At 50.4% G+C, this 13,472-nt stretch overlaps 1 protein-coding gene across 9 annotated transcripts in view; it reads left to right on the top strand.

Annotated features, from left to right (window-relative positions):
• C4H20orf27 (chromosome 4 C20orf27 homolog) overlaps nt 1-13,472 on the top strand; it is a 145,049-nt gene that overhangs the window by 66,954 nt on the left and 64,623 nt on the right. The window contains exon 1 of one of the 9 annotated variants that reach the window (XM_043544977.1): nt 10,856-10,878. The exons of the other annotated variants lie outside the window; for them this stretch is intronic. Coding sequence (XP_043400912.1) covers nt 10,876-10,878 — 3 coding nt within the window. The 5' untranslated portion in view covers nt 10,856-10,875. Of the gene's footprint in view, nt 1-10,855; nt 10,879-13,472 lie in introns of those variants that run through there. 9 annotated transcript variants of the gene reach the window in all.

Below are 13,472 nucleotides of genomic sequence, written 5' to 3'. Positions count from 1 at the left end.
TGCCCACATGACACCGTTCTGCGCTGGGTCTCGGGTCTCCTTTGTGGATGCCCATGCTGTTACCTGGTTCTGTCTGGGAGGATTCTGCGCTGCTGCCCATCGCCGTAGTGTCTGGGCACCTTCCATTGATAATAGAGACAGAGATCTTTTCATTTCACAGACCTTGGTTTCATTCCGCACTGGAGCTAAACCCCAACCTTTCCAGCTCATTTGTGAGAACGGGATTGCTGTGGTCCATTTTTGGACTGCAACCTGAGCCTTTCAGTCAGGAAGGGAGGTGTGTGTACATGCCAGTGCCACGCCAGTCTGGGATGTGGCAGAGCCAGGTTCAAATCCCTGCTCAGCCTGATTCAGATCAGAGTTTTTTCATCCCAGATCGCTCTGGATTGGCAGAGAGGGGACTTGAATCTGGATCTCTCGCCTCCCACGCCAGTGCTCTAACCACTAGGCTAGTGCATGCAAGTCTCTCTTGCCTGCCCTCCGATGATGACTTTGTCGAGACCGATATGTCTCCATGAAACATTCTGGTTTCCACGAAACAACTTATTAAGGTGACATTTCATTTCCCTGAAAATGTTCCACCTAGCTCTGTGTATGGGCTCCATGGGGTCTCTGGCTCTTCTCCTTACTGGGCTGTTGAAGTCATTGTGCGCCATTCCTCTATTGGCTGAGCTGTCTCAAGCCAAAGGCAAGAGCATTTCTGCAGTGTGAAGGGGAGCATCAGAGGCCCTTCCCCTTCCTGGTGGCATCGGGTCGCTGCGGGCATGTCTGGTGTACCCAGGGGAGAGTTTATACCGCATCGCTCAAGGCAAATGGTCCTGACCAGGCCTATATTGCTAGGGCTTTGGTCTGTGGCTAGTTAGACGACTTATCGGGGCCTGAGTTTCCAAAGCTCAGGAGGCCAGAGCTGTAGGCACTTGTGTGTGCAAATTGGGCATTTGTGCAAGCAAATGGTCAGTTATAGGTTCAAATGTTAGAAAATAAAAACTAGCAGGATCCTATTCAGGGGATAAGGCAAGACACCGTGTTTATTGTGAATACAGAAAGAATCAGAGTAAGCAATCGGTTATAGCTATAACATTCCGTTCATTCACACACAAGTTCTGTAAGCTTGTTATTATAATTACCAGCCTAGGAGTTGCTCGTGCCAAGTGACTGGCCAGGTGGCCTGGACATGAGGAGGGAGCAGGGCCTTGTCAGATGCGCATCCGATGCTCCTGGAAGTTGGTTGCAGAACCAGACCCAAAATTGCAGACCCCCTTTGAACCAATCCCCCCGCCCCCCGGCTTTGAAAGAAGACAGAAAGCTTTGCTTGTGCGGTAGGAGAATGCATTTTTATCCCTCTGGTGCCCACGCCACAGCTGATTGCAGAGCATTCAGAAAACTGAAATGAAAACCAATTATCCAAGTTTTGGGCAAAGAATGGCCTGATTGCTGCTCTTGTTCTGTTTTGTATTATTGATGCTCCCTCGTTAAGCATAAACTCAACAGGGCGGAGAAGGAAAAAGCACGTACTTTGTATTATTTCCTGCACTTCATTCCTCTGTGTTTCCCTCCTTGTATGAAAGACTAAATGGAAGGCTTTTTCATGTTGTTTTTCTGAGTTCCCTCAAAGGGCATGTGATCTCTTCTAGACTGGCTGTTCCTGGGGCTGAAACGTTCTTTGCATATATCAGGTGACGCTGTTACAAGCGTTGCCTGTCGCACGTGGTGCTGAACTACAGAGCAGCCTCACCTTGTTTTTTGCCCGTCGGGCCAGATCCTCAGCTGGCGTAGACAGGCATCGTGCCACTGAAGTCAGTGGATTGACACCCGTTGTGGATCTGGCCCGTTGGTCATAATGGTATTTTTGAACACAAGCGTGCACAGTTTATTACACACAGACATGGGTGTGTTCTTGAGGGTTTAAATGATCCATGTAAATACTTGTGGATGGAGTCATCTGCTGCCTACTTCAGTTTTCTCTCTCTTCTCTTAAGTCCGGTGCATCCCATCCCGAGTCAGAAGCAGCTGCAGGTAGGGGTTCTATCACCACGGAGGGGCTGGGCGGGTTATCAGGAGCCATTAGGAGGTAGAGAAGTACAGCTTGGCTAAGTGGGGGCTGAAGGCAGAAGTGGAGCAGATGTACCAGCACACCAGAAGGAAGGGTCGAGAGGGGTCTGAGAGGCTGTCTTTTGAAGTGAAGGACCATTTAGGCTGGAATATCCAGAGCAGTTTCCCTATACTGAGATCTACTGGGTTGTAAGAGCTGCCCCCAGGGAATCCTAGGAATGGAAGGGACCTCAAGGTCATTTAGTCCAGTCCCCGGCATGATGACCACAAATAGGTTTGCAAGTGCCTTTAATCCCAAAGTGCTGCCCAGCTTTGCAGCCTTCAACCAGCGAGTTGGCGATGTGCAGATGATCTGTTCTGATCCTGGGAGAAGGCCACCTCCCAGATGGGGATAGCAGCACCCGCTACCTCTCTCTCTCCCCCAGTGGAAACAGCACAGGAACTTGAGGAGGCAAAATACAGTTGTGGTGGCTTGATTCTAACCAGGACAGTGCGGCCGACACCTTGGCCTTTGTGGAAGGTATCGTGATACCTTCCATGACTACGAGAGGTCATTACCTCAGTGTTCTGTCCTCAAAAGTCCACAGCTCCATTAGCCCGTGCTAGGGCACTGTCAGCCATGACTTTCAGGGAAGAGTACCATCTACTCGGTCATCTGTACTCCTTACTTCAGCACCTGGGTTTCCCATCGAATTAATGACCCATCCGAACCTCGCTTAGCTCCATTTCTGACGTGGTTGCTGCCCAAGATGCAGTGGCTGCTGGTGATGGAATTCCCAGGACCTGAGACCTTTTCAAGTGTGTTAGGTAAAGCACTGGAGGAATATACAATAAGGAACGATCCTGCGCGGACTGGGTGTGGAATAGGTTTAATAAGTTTCTTCATCTCTAATTTGCTCTCTGATCCATCTGTTCCTTAAACTCACTTACGCCATTTCTCCCCCATGCCAGCTTGTGAGTGAGAACCTGGTGGGAGACGAAGTCTTCCCTGAGTGTAGCCTCCCCCTTTCTTTCATCCAATCCCTGGGCAGGTACTGCACCCCTGGGTTGGGGGACTCCCTGGTGAGGCGTTGCGGGTTCTGCTCTGTGACCGACGGTGCATGTGGCACTAGTTCTTTAGCTCAAGCTGTAGGTGCTCACACTTCTAGCTCTGGAGGTTCCTGCTTCAGTCCCCGGTGCATCTGCCGGTAGAGTGCCCGTCACTTTCAGAACAGGTCATTTACTAGGACTGCTGAGGGTTTCCCTAGGGACAGCACCTCAATCTCTCTCTCTAAGCTAAACCCCATTTAACTCTGACCCTCTCTTCATAGGGTAGGCAGAGTGTGCCGCGGATCTGTCTTTTTGCCTCTATAAATACCCTGATCGCTAGAGCAGTTTAGGTGGGGTTTTTTGTACCCCGTTGTACCATCCCCAGGCCCAGCAAGACCTTGCAATGCTCAGCCCTGCTGGTAACTAATCGCGGTTGCATAGAGCAGCTCAGTGGGTGCAGTTCTCCTTTGTCTTCTGCGCTCCGGGCTCCGGGACGCAGCCGTCCAAGTTGTGTGCAGAGATCCAGTCTCTCTGGCTCCATGGGAAGCGTCGCGCTGTAAACCATGGTGCACTCAGAAGACGCGAGGTTGCGCTCCGGTGCAGAGAAGAGGGATTCCAGTTGTTGCGTTCTCGCTCACGCGCCCTTGGCTAGACTGATCATTGGATTTGCAGGTGGGAAGGAATTGCATGTAGGTACCTTAATGACAGCACAGAAGGGAGAGAATCTTCCTCCCGAGCATTGAGCGGTGCTCGCTCTGTTAGAAACAGGGTGGGTGGTCCCCATTCCTTGTCTTCCACCATCTGGGTGGGGGACCCAGGATCCCAGCCTGTCGCCTCCTTTATCCAACCACTGTGGGTTCCCTCCCTTCAATTGATCTGGATTCTTCCCCATTCAGTGACCTCAGTCCACCCCTTTAGCCTCTTGCATCTGTTCCCAATGTACCAGTGGTCAGGAGAGGAGGGTACTTCAGGGCACCTGTGGAGACTGGGATGGTTGTGTCAATGGGGAAAGCACCATGGGGGAGGGAAGGGGTCAGAGCAGAAAGGGCCTAAAAAGACACTTCAGCTAGGAAGTGAAGGAGTCGTTCTATGCACTGCCCGATGAGCAGCGATCTGTGTGGCTTTTAATGGCAGATAGCAGGGTTGGAAGGTCTCTCCTAAGCCAATTCCGCCACCCTGGCATTGCTGCAGGGCAGCTTGATGATCTCTGCTTGGCAAACTCTGGCTAAGTATGAAATCCTCTTTATTTGGTTTGCAAACCTTGAATGCTCCTCTTCACTCTTCAGGAGGAACCCCTTCCCCCACCCAATTGTAGCCCATGTAGAACCTCTAACTGTGGCTTGAACACTTTGCCTCTAAATAGAAGGTTGTTTTAGGTCCACGGAGAGTTTCCTTAACAGCAAGGAAGCATCTTAAGTTGAAGGTCATAAGAAACATGCCCCCGTGGTTCCAGCTGCATGTGGGGACGACATTGGGGAAGGTCATGCAAATTTTGGGACACTGATCTCTAGGAAAATATGACTTGCTATTAACGATGCAGATGGTGTTTCCAACCCCTCTGCACAAACTGCTGATTCTTGTGCTCCAGTCTTCCCCCGAAGCTGAAATCGGATTAGAGAGCATTAAGCCAGCAAATGCACATGCAAACATCTCCACAGTAGTTTAAAGGAATTCTGCTTCTGAAAGTGCCACAGCTGTGCATGGCATCTGCTGGTCTGTTTTTTGTTGCTGTGCCCTGCATGCGCCGTTGCTTCGAGGGAGACGACATTGGGAATTCCCCCACCTCCTGTAGGAGAAGATAAGTTTAACTTAAGATTTGGAGGTCGTGGTGGATTATCAGCAGAACGTTTGCTCCTAGTGTGACGCTGTGGCCAAAAGAGCAAATGTGATCCTTGGATGCATAAACAAGGGAATCTCGTAGGGATAGAGAGGTTACTTTACCTCTGTTTGGTGAAGGTGTAACCGCTGCTGGAGGACTGTGTCCAGTTCTGGCGTCGACAGTTCAAGAAGCATGTTGATAAATTGCAGAGGGTTCAGAGAAGAGCCATGAGAATGATGAAAGGATTAGAAAACCTGCCTTCTAGTGATAGACTCAAGGAGATCAATCTGTTTAGCTTAATCAAGAGAAGGTCCAGGGGTGACTTGATCAGTCTATAAGTAGGGCCCTGCCAAATTCACAGCCATGAAAAATGCATCAAGGACTGTGAAATCTGGTCTCCCCTCATGAAATCTGGTCTCTTTTGTGTGCTTTTATTCTATAGTCTACAGATTTCACGGGGGAGACCAGCATTTCTCAAATTGGGGGTCCTGACCCAAAAGGGAGTTGCGGGGGGGGGTCACAAGATTATTTTAGGGGGGTTGCGGTATTGCCGCCCTTACTTCTGCGCTGCCTTCAGAGCTGGGCAGCTGGGGAGTGGCGGCTTTGGGCGGGAGCCCAGCTCTGAAGGCAGCGCCCCGCCAGCAGCAGCGCAGAAGTCAGGGTGGCAGTACCCGTACCATGCCGCCAGCTGCCCAGCACCCCTGCCGGCAGCAGCGCAGACGTAAGGCCAGCTGTACCACAACCCCCCGCAACAATAACTTTGCGACCCACCCGCACAGCTCCTTTTCAGGTCAGGACCCCTACGGTTACAACACTGTGAGATTGCAGATTTCAATAGCTGAAATCGTGAAATTTATGATTTTTAAAATCCTATGACCATGAAATTGGGCAAAAGGGCCCTACCAAATTCACGGTCCATATCTATAAGTACCTACATGAGGAACAAATATTTAATAATGGGCTCTTCAATCTAGCAGAGAAATGTCTAACACGATCCATTGGCTGGAAGTTGAAGGCAAACAAATTCAAACATGGTCAGTTTCTCCGCTGAACTTTTAAGCAGCCCTAGGGTGTGATCTGTGATCCTGACAGTGCTAACCCTGAGCCTTAGCGCTGTCTGGATCATGTCAGTTTCATGCTAGGGCTGCAGAGGCACTGGTGTTCTATCCTGTTCTTTTCAGAGTAACAGTCGTATTCTTCCTATTCTTCTCTCTCTAGTGTGTGCACATGGCGATGAGGACGCTCTCTCTGAGCGCTTTCCAGTGATGCATTGAGCACCTTGACTGAAATCTGTCACATGTGTGTTCTCTCTTCCCCTCCCTAGCAGGAGGAGTGTGTGCAGGGGAGTGTTTTGTTTTGGAATGAAGCCATCAATATTTGATGTACACATTGCTATGGTTTTCTCAGAGACAGCAGGTCAAAGAAATGGGACTTGCAGCTAAGAGTGGAAGGTGTTGAGATTCGTGGTGGTCCTTAGTTCATTTCACAGTTTCAGACCAGCCCCTGAGAAAGCTCATAATCCAAAAGGACTCCCCAAGTAGCAGCTGCAAGTGGGTGAGGAGTACAGTGCTGGAGAAATCCCCTAAGAGCAGCCAGAGAGTTAGTGGAGAGGTAGAACTGCCGCATTTTGCCCTCTGCCAGTCAGTAGGCCAAGGGTTGAGTAAGCATAGAATCATAGAATATCAGGGTTGGAAGGGACCTCAGGAGGTCATCTAGTCCAACCCCCTGCTCAAAGCAGGACCAATCCCCAACTAAATCATCCCAGCCAGGGCTTTGTCAAGCCTGACCTTAAAAACTTCTAAGGAAGGGGATTCCACCACCTCCCTAGATAACGCATTCCAGTGTTTCACCACCCTCCTAGTGAAAAAGTTTTTCTTAACATCCAACCTAAACCTCCCGCACTGCAACTTGAGACCATTATTCCTTGTTTCTCTCATCATAGAAGGCAATTAGATTAGTCAGGTATGACTTGCCCTTGGTGAATCCATGCTGACTGTTCCTGATCACTTTCCTCTCCTCTAAGTGCTTCAGAATTGATTCCTTGAGGACCTGCTCCATGATTTTTCCAGGGACTGAGGTGAGGCTGACTGGCCTGTAGTTCCCAGGATCCTCCTCCTTCCCTTTTTAAAAGATGGGCACTACATTAGCCTTTTTCTAGTCGTCTGGGACTTCCCCCGATCGCCATGAGTTTTCAAAGATAATGGCCAAAGGCTCTGCAATCCCATCCGCCAACTCCTTTAGCACTCTCGGATGCAGCGCATCCGGCCCCATGGAGTTGTGCTCGTCCAGCTCTTCTAAATAGTCCCGAACCACTTCTTTCTCCACAGAGGGCTGGTCACCTCCTCCCCATGCTGTGCTGCCCAGTGCAGTAGTCTGGGAGCTGACCTTGTTCGTGAAGCCAGAGGCAAAAAAAGGATTGAGTACATTACCTTTTTCCACATCCTCTGTCACTAGGTTGCCTCCCTCATTCAGTAAGGGGCCCACACTTTCCTTGACTTTCTTCTGGTTGCTAACATACCTGAAGAAACCCTTCTTGTTACTCTTGACATCTCTTGCTAGCTGCAGCTCCAGGTGTGATTTGGCCTTCCTGATGTCACTCCTGCATGCCTGAGCAATATTTTTATACTCTTCCCTGGTCATTTGTCCAATCTTCCACTTCTTGTAAGCTTCTTCTGAAGCTTGTAAGCTTCAGAGCAGCTAGGGGCTCTGATACTATGGTGATAAAACCCCAAGGCAGAGGCGCAGAGATCCAGTCCAAGGAGACGCTGTGATCATCACATTATTATAACCCACTAGCGAGGGGCTGATACGGAAGATGAAGCCATTGAACGGAAGATGGGGTGGCGCTCTGGTAGCCATCGGTGACTGAGGTAGTGGGTAAGGTGTCTCAGTGGGAGTTTTCTCTGCGCCTTGCTGGTTCATCTTCTCTTGAGCTAATACATTTAGTCCTCTGCTTAGCAGATGTTTGGTTACCCTGTTTTCCAACTGCATTGAGGTTCCCTTAACTACCAAAACACTCTTGCAAAGCTGATCCAGCAAGGCTGCTTCCTTTGATATGCAAAATTGAACCAGGCAACATGATGTTTGAGAAGTTGAATTTAAGTCAGGAAGCCAGACAGTCCAGATTGCTGTAGTAGCCATGCACGTACCTTGCATGTTCTATCCTGAATTATTACCTTGGATCTATTGCTGATTGCATTGTGAAACACAGACCAGGAAGTTCTTCAGAATGGTTTCATTTCATGCAAAAGAGATTTGCTCTCACATTCACTTTACGTTTATTTCCAGGCTCCGAGTCGGTACCATGTGGACTGCTGATTGCTTGTGGCCAGATTCTGCTGTCTGTTACACAGGGGTATATCAACTTCCTATTAGCCAGGATGGGCAGGGATGGTGACCCTAACCTCTGTTTGCCAGAGGCTGGGAATGGGTGACAGGGGATGGATCACTTGATGATTCCCTGTTCTGTTCATTCCCTCTGGGGCACCAGCCACTGATGCATCCAATGAAGTGAGCTGTAGCTCACGAAAGCTTATGCTCAAATAAATTTGTTAGTCTCTAAGGTGCCACAAGTCCTCCTTTTCTTTTTTCAAGAGCAGAATCTGTCTCTAACTTCTGAACCTCCTGGCTTGTGCTTGATGCAGCTTTAAAGCTGAGAAACTAACATTAGTCAGTCTTTGCACTGACTTATGTAGCTTTTCCTTTTGGAAAGAAGCATAGTACTGGTGTTAGTCCTGCAGCAATGGAAGGCTTTGAATCAGATCCTCACAGCACTAAAGAGAACTCCTTTGGTACATCAGTTGTTCCTATGCACTGTACCCCAACAACTGGGTGGGAGAAGCTGGGAGGAGCAAGCCACCATCCGACCCCAATGGTGCCACATCCTCCATTGGGCAGTGGCCTGCTTCAAGGAGAAGCGCCTTGCCCCCGAAGCTGAAACAAGAGAGAAGGAAGGAAAAGGAAAGAACTTTCTCCCAGAGGGCAGGTGGCCTGCCAGGAAATGTCTGTATCTACTGCGGGCAGATCTGTGGTTCCAGGATCGGACTCCTGAGTCCTCCAAGAACCCACATGTACATCCATGATAGAGATCATCTTTGAGTCGAGGGATCGCCGATGATGACCCCAACGCTGCACCTAAAGCCCCGACACGCGGAGACCACTTCTAGGGGTGAGTGGAGAGCTCTTAGTCTTCACGTCCATTCAGTGAGCGGACAGCAGACTTTGTTTCTAGCGCCAACAACCAAGCACCTTTACCTGGCATAAAACCTCCCCAGAGCCAGGAATGGCAGTGCTGATCCTGTTGGTTGGTTGTATTGTGGCAGTGCTTAAGTGCCCCAGTCCTGGACTGGGATCCCATTGCGCTGGGTGCTCTACAAACACAGAACCGACAGGTGATCCCTTCCCAAAGTGCTTGCAGTCTAAGTCTAAGGCAAGAGGCAGTAGGTGGAGAGAGACAGACTGAGGAGCAAAAGGAAACAATGAGGCATTGCCCTTCAGAGGGGGAGCCAGTGGAGGGATGTGTTGGTAAATGGTGTCGTCAGTTGCTTCACCACACAGTGGTTCATTATGAAATATACTCAAGAGACCAAATAACCAGTATCGGTCAGGTGTACTGCTGAATGTCAGGAATAGTAGAAAGAAAAGGAGTACTTGTGGCACCTTAGAGACTAACCAATTTATTTGAGCATGAGCTTTCGTGAGCTGCATCCGATGAAGTGAGCTGTAGCTCACGAAAGCTTATGCTCAAATAAATTGGTTAGTCTCTAAGGTGCCACAAGTCCTCCTTTTCTTTTTGCGAATACAGACTAACACGGCTGTTACTCTGAAACAGGAATAGTAGAGTTCAGGGGGGAAAAGGTTCAGTGTGATGCTCATTTCGGGAAGCTGTCTCGGGCAGCCTGTTGCATTCCCCTGACAAAGAAGGCTTGCTTCCAAAGTTACACCCACTAGCGAAAGGCTGATATGGAAGACGGGGTGGCACTCTGGTGGCTATCAGTGACTGAAGTAGTGGGTAAGATTTCTCAAAGGGAGTTTTCCCTGGATCTTGCCTCTCGGGCTAGTAAATTTAGTTCTCTGCTTAGTAGATGTTTGGTTACCCTTTTTTCCACCTGCATGGAGGTTCCCTTAAGTACCGAAGGCACTCTTGCGTGGCTCATCCAGCAGCGCTGCTTCCTTTCGTATGCAAAAACTAACCGTGTTTTGAAAAGTTGAACTTAAGTCAAGAAGACAGCCAGTCCAGATTGCTGTAGCAGCAATGTTGTATGCAGTCTCGTGTCCCTGTTGGTCCCAGGATGTTAGAGAGACGGGTAATTTTATTGGTCCAGTAAACGATAATGCCTCACCCACCTTGTCTCTCTCATAGCAGCAGTGCAGGTCGGTAGCATTTTCTGTCCTGTGAAAAGGTGCAGTCTGCATCCTCGGAGGCTAGATGAACTCAATCCTCTTTCTGCCTTGTTTTTCTGGTGCCGTGGTGTACGCCTGATCTGAACACCTGCATTCCAGGTACCAAGGGCGTGAAGGCACCTCCTCGGCTTGTACCAGGGTAGAATGCTCATATGTCTTGATCCTGACAGTTTTCCTATCTATTTAAGCCAAAGCTTATTTCAGCTAATACAAGGTGTTGTGGGATTCTTAACATAAGTGAACAGGATTATAGAAAGACGTAGGCCGATTCAGGCCATGTAACTACTAGAAATATATATACAATATGATGCTTCATTGATACTGTGTGCTTAATGCATATTAATTTGTGTTGTGAATAATACATATTGCTGATGTGATTTTTCTATATATTAGCTCAGCATAGATTGGTTGATAGATGCAAAGAGAGGGGTGGTGCAGTCAGTGATGGGTTAGGAAAATGATCGTATCAGCAGGGTTTTTGAACAGACGAAAGTGCAAGGTAGCGGCTGCCAAGGTCAGAGCAGCGTGTGCTGCTGTAGCTGAGATGTGAATGACTGGTCTGAGCTGCGTGAATGGTAAGCAAAGACTTGAGAGACGAATCTGCAGCCTCACCTGGGTGTGAGGCTCTGGAGAGAGGCCAAGTCGAAGATGACCCCCAGGTCCTCTCTCGTTGATGTCTCTGGGAAGTACTGGAGGTCAGCACCTAGTGGGATCTGCCCTTCATGGGTCTGTCTCCGCAGCCCATGGCAGCGAGCCTCCCAGCCTGGGAGTGGGGCTCATGCCAGCACTCTAAAAATAGCTGCGTAGACAGTGCTTTGAAGGTGCGGCTCAGGCTCTAAAGCCTAGAGTGAGGGGCTGGTGCTAGCCCAAGTCTGCTGACCCGGGCTGGCTGCTGCAGGCTCTGTAGATGTACCCTATGGGGCTCTGCCCAGACCGCGTGTTCCTGTGGATTTAGACAAAGGGCTGTAGGACTCACGAAATGCTTATCGGCAGTGGGCTGAGTGTTCCCGGGTGGCGAACGTTAAACCTTCTCTTTGCATTTCACCATGCTGTTTCCTGCAAACTTGCACGCTCTGCAGAGGAGCAAGGAAGGAAGGGAGGGAGGAACGGACCTCGGGTTGGTTTTAGTGCTTTCCTGCGACTGCTTCTCGAGTTGGTCCAGGAGAAGATTATTAAGAAGTGACTTGATCGCAGTTTAGAAGTTACCCGTAGGGGGAAGAGACCTCTGACTGCAGATGGCTCTTTAATCTACCAGGAAAAGAGTGAGATCCGATGGCTGGAGCCTGACGCTAGACAAATTCGGACTACAAAGAAGGTGGGATTTTGAACAATGAGGGTGTGATGGGTTGTCACCCCTGGGGTGCAGTCTGGAACTGGGGTACCGCTGAGCCCTCTGACTCACCAGCCTCACTGTGCTGCTGTGACAAGCTGCAGACCGCTCCCGGTCCTACACTCCCACCAGCTTTCACACAGGCAGGGACCTACCCAGCTGCAGGTGTATGAATGAGCCAACAATAGGGAGTCTACAGCTATAATATCCCCAGCTTCCCAGCCTAGGATCCCAGAGCTCTACCGTCCTGCCCTGTTCAAAAACCCGACCAGTGTGCATTTATTACCCAGTTCGCCCCTCGGTCGATGTGGAGAGGAATATGCACACCAGCCCTTGTTAACTGAGCTGAGATTTTCCCCAGACACTTCACTCAAAACACGCAGGTAAAGATAAAACGTAAAACAAGTTTATTAACTACAGAAAGACAGATTTGAAGTGATTATAAGGGATAGCAAACAGATCAAAGCAGATTACTTAGCAAATAAAAACACAAACTATGTCTGACATATTAGATGGATGGGATTTGAATTAGCAGTTTTTCACCCTGACTGATGATACAAGCGGTCCACCAAGTTTCCATACACAGGCTAGAAATCCCTTTAGCCTGGGACCAGCACTTCCCCCAGTCCCGTCTTTGTTCCTCACGTGTTTCCAGGGGTTCACTTGTGTAGGGAGTGAGGGACAAGATGATGCCACTCCCCATCTTGTATAGCTTTTCTATAGGGCAGGAACCCTTTGTTCCAAACTCAGCTCCCAGTCCAGTTTGGGGAAAAATATGGGTACCAAAATGGAGTTCAGTGTCATGTGGTCTTATCACAAGCCTTGCATGTCCCAATGAGTCATAGCAGCCATTGTCCATAGGCTGGCTGGAGTGTTCTCAGGCAGGCTCACCAGGTGGAGGACAAGCTTCTCTCCTCAGTCAGGGGTCTCCAACCCTTTTACACCCAAGATCACTTTTTGAATTTAGGATATACCCTGCCCCTTCCCCGAGGCCCTGACCCTTCCCTGAGGCCCTGCCCCACTCATTCCATCCCCCCTCTCTCCGTTGCTCACTCTCCCCCACCCTCACTCACTTTCACCAGGCTGGGGCAGAGGATTGGGGGTTGGGAGGGGGTGCGGGCTCTCGGCTGGGGCCGAGGGGTTTGCAGAGTGGGCGGGGGCTCTGGGCTGGGGCAGAGTGTTGGGGTGCAGGAGGGGGTATAGGCTGCTGGCTCTGGGAGGGGGCTTAGGGGTGGGGGAGGGAGTTCAGGGTGCAGGAGGGGGTATGGGGAAGGGGGTTCAGGGCTGGAGGTTGGGGTGCAGGCTCCCGTTGGGGGATACGTACCTCCATCGGCTCCCGGTTGGCAGCGCAGTGGGGCTAAGGCAGGCCACCTGCCTACCCCGGCCCCACGCAGGCACATTGGCACCTCCTCCCCATCACGAGCCGGGTCCCCTCTCCATTCCCCCCCAGCCAGTAGTGCATCATGTAACCACGCCGCTCCCGGAAGGAGCCGACGTGCCCCCTTAGAAGGGGCACGTGGCACTGTGTGCTGCCCCTCTCTGCAGGCACTGCCCCCGCAGCTCCCATTGGCCACAGCTCCCTGTTCCTGGCCAATGGGAGCTGCAGGGGCAGTGCTTGCAGGCAGGAGCAGCGCATGGAGACTCCCATCCCATGGGGCTACAAGGGTGTGCTGGCCGCTTCCGGAAGCGGCGTAGGGCCGCAGCAGGCAGCCCCGCTGCGCTGCCGCACCCGGAGATCACAATCGACTGGAAGAAGCCCCAGGATCGACCAGTTGATGGTCGACGGGTTGGTGAACACTGTCCTAAGGGCTATTATTTCCACTAATGTCCCACTACCTT

This window comes from Chelonia mydas, chromosome 4, assembly GCF_015237465.2.
Source record: "Chelonia mydas isolate rCheMyd1 chromosome 4, rCheMyd1.pri.v2, whole genome shotgun sequence".
Classification (NCBI taxonomy): Eukaryota; Metazoa; Chordata; order Testudines; family Cheloniidae; genus Chelonia; species Chelonia mydas.
This window is presented reverse-complemented; position numbering and strand designations above follow the sequence as displayed.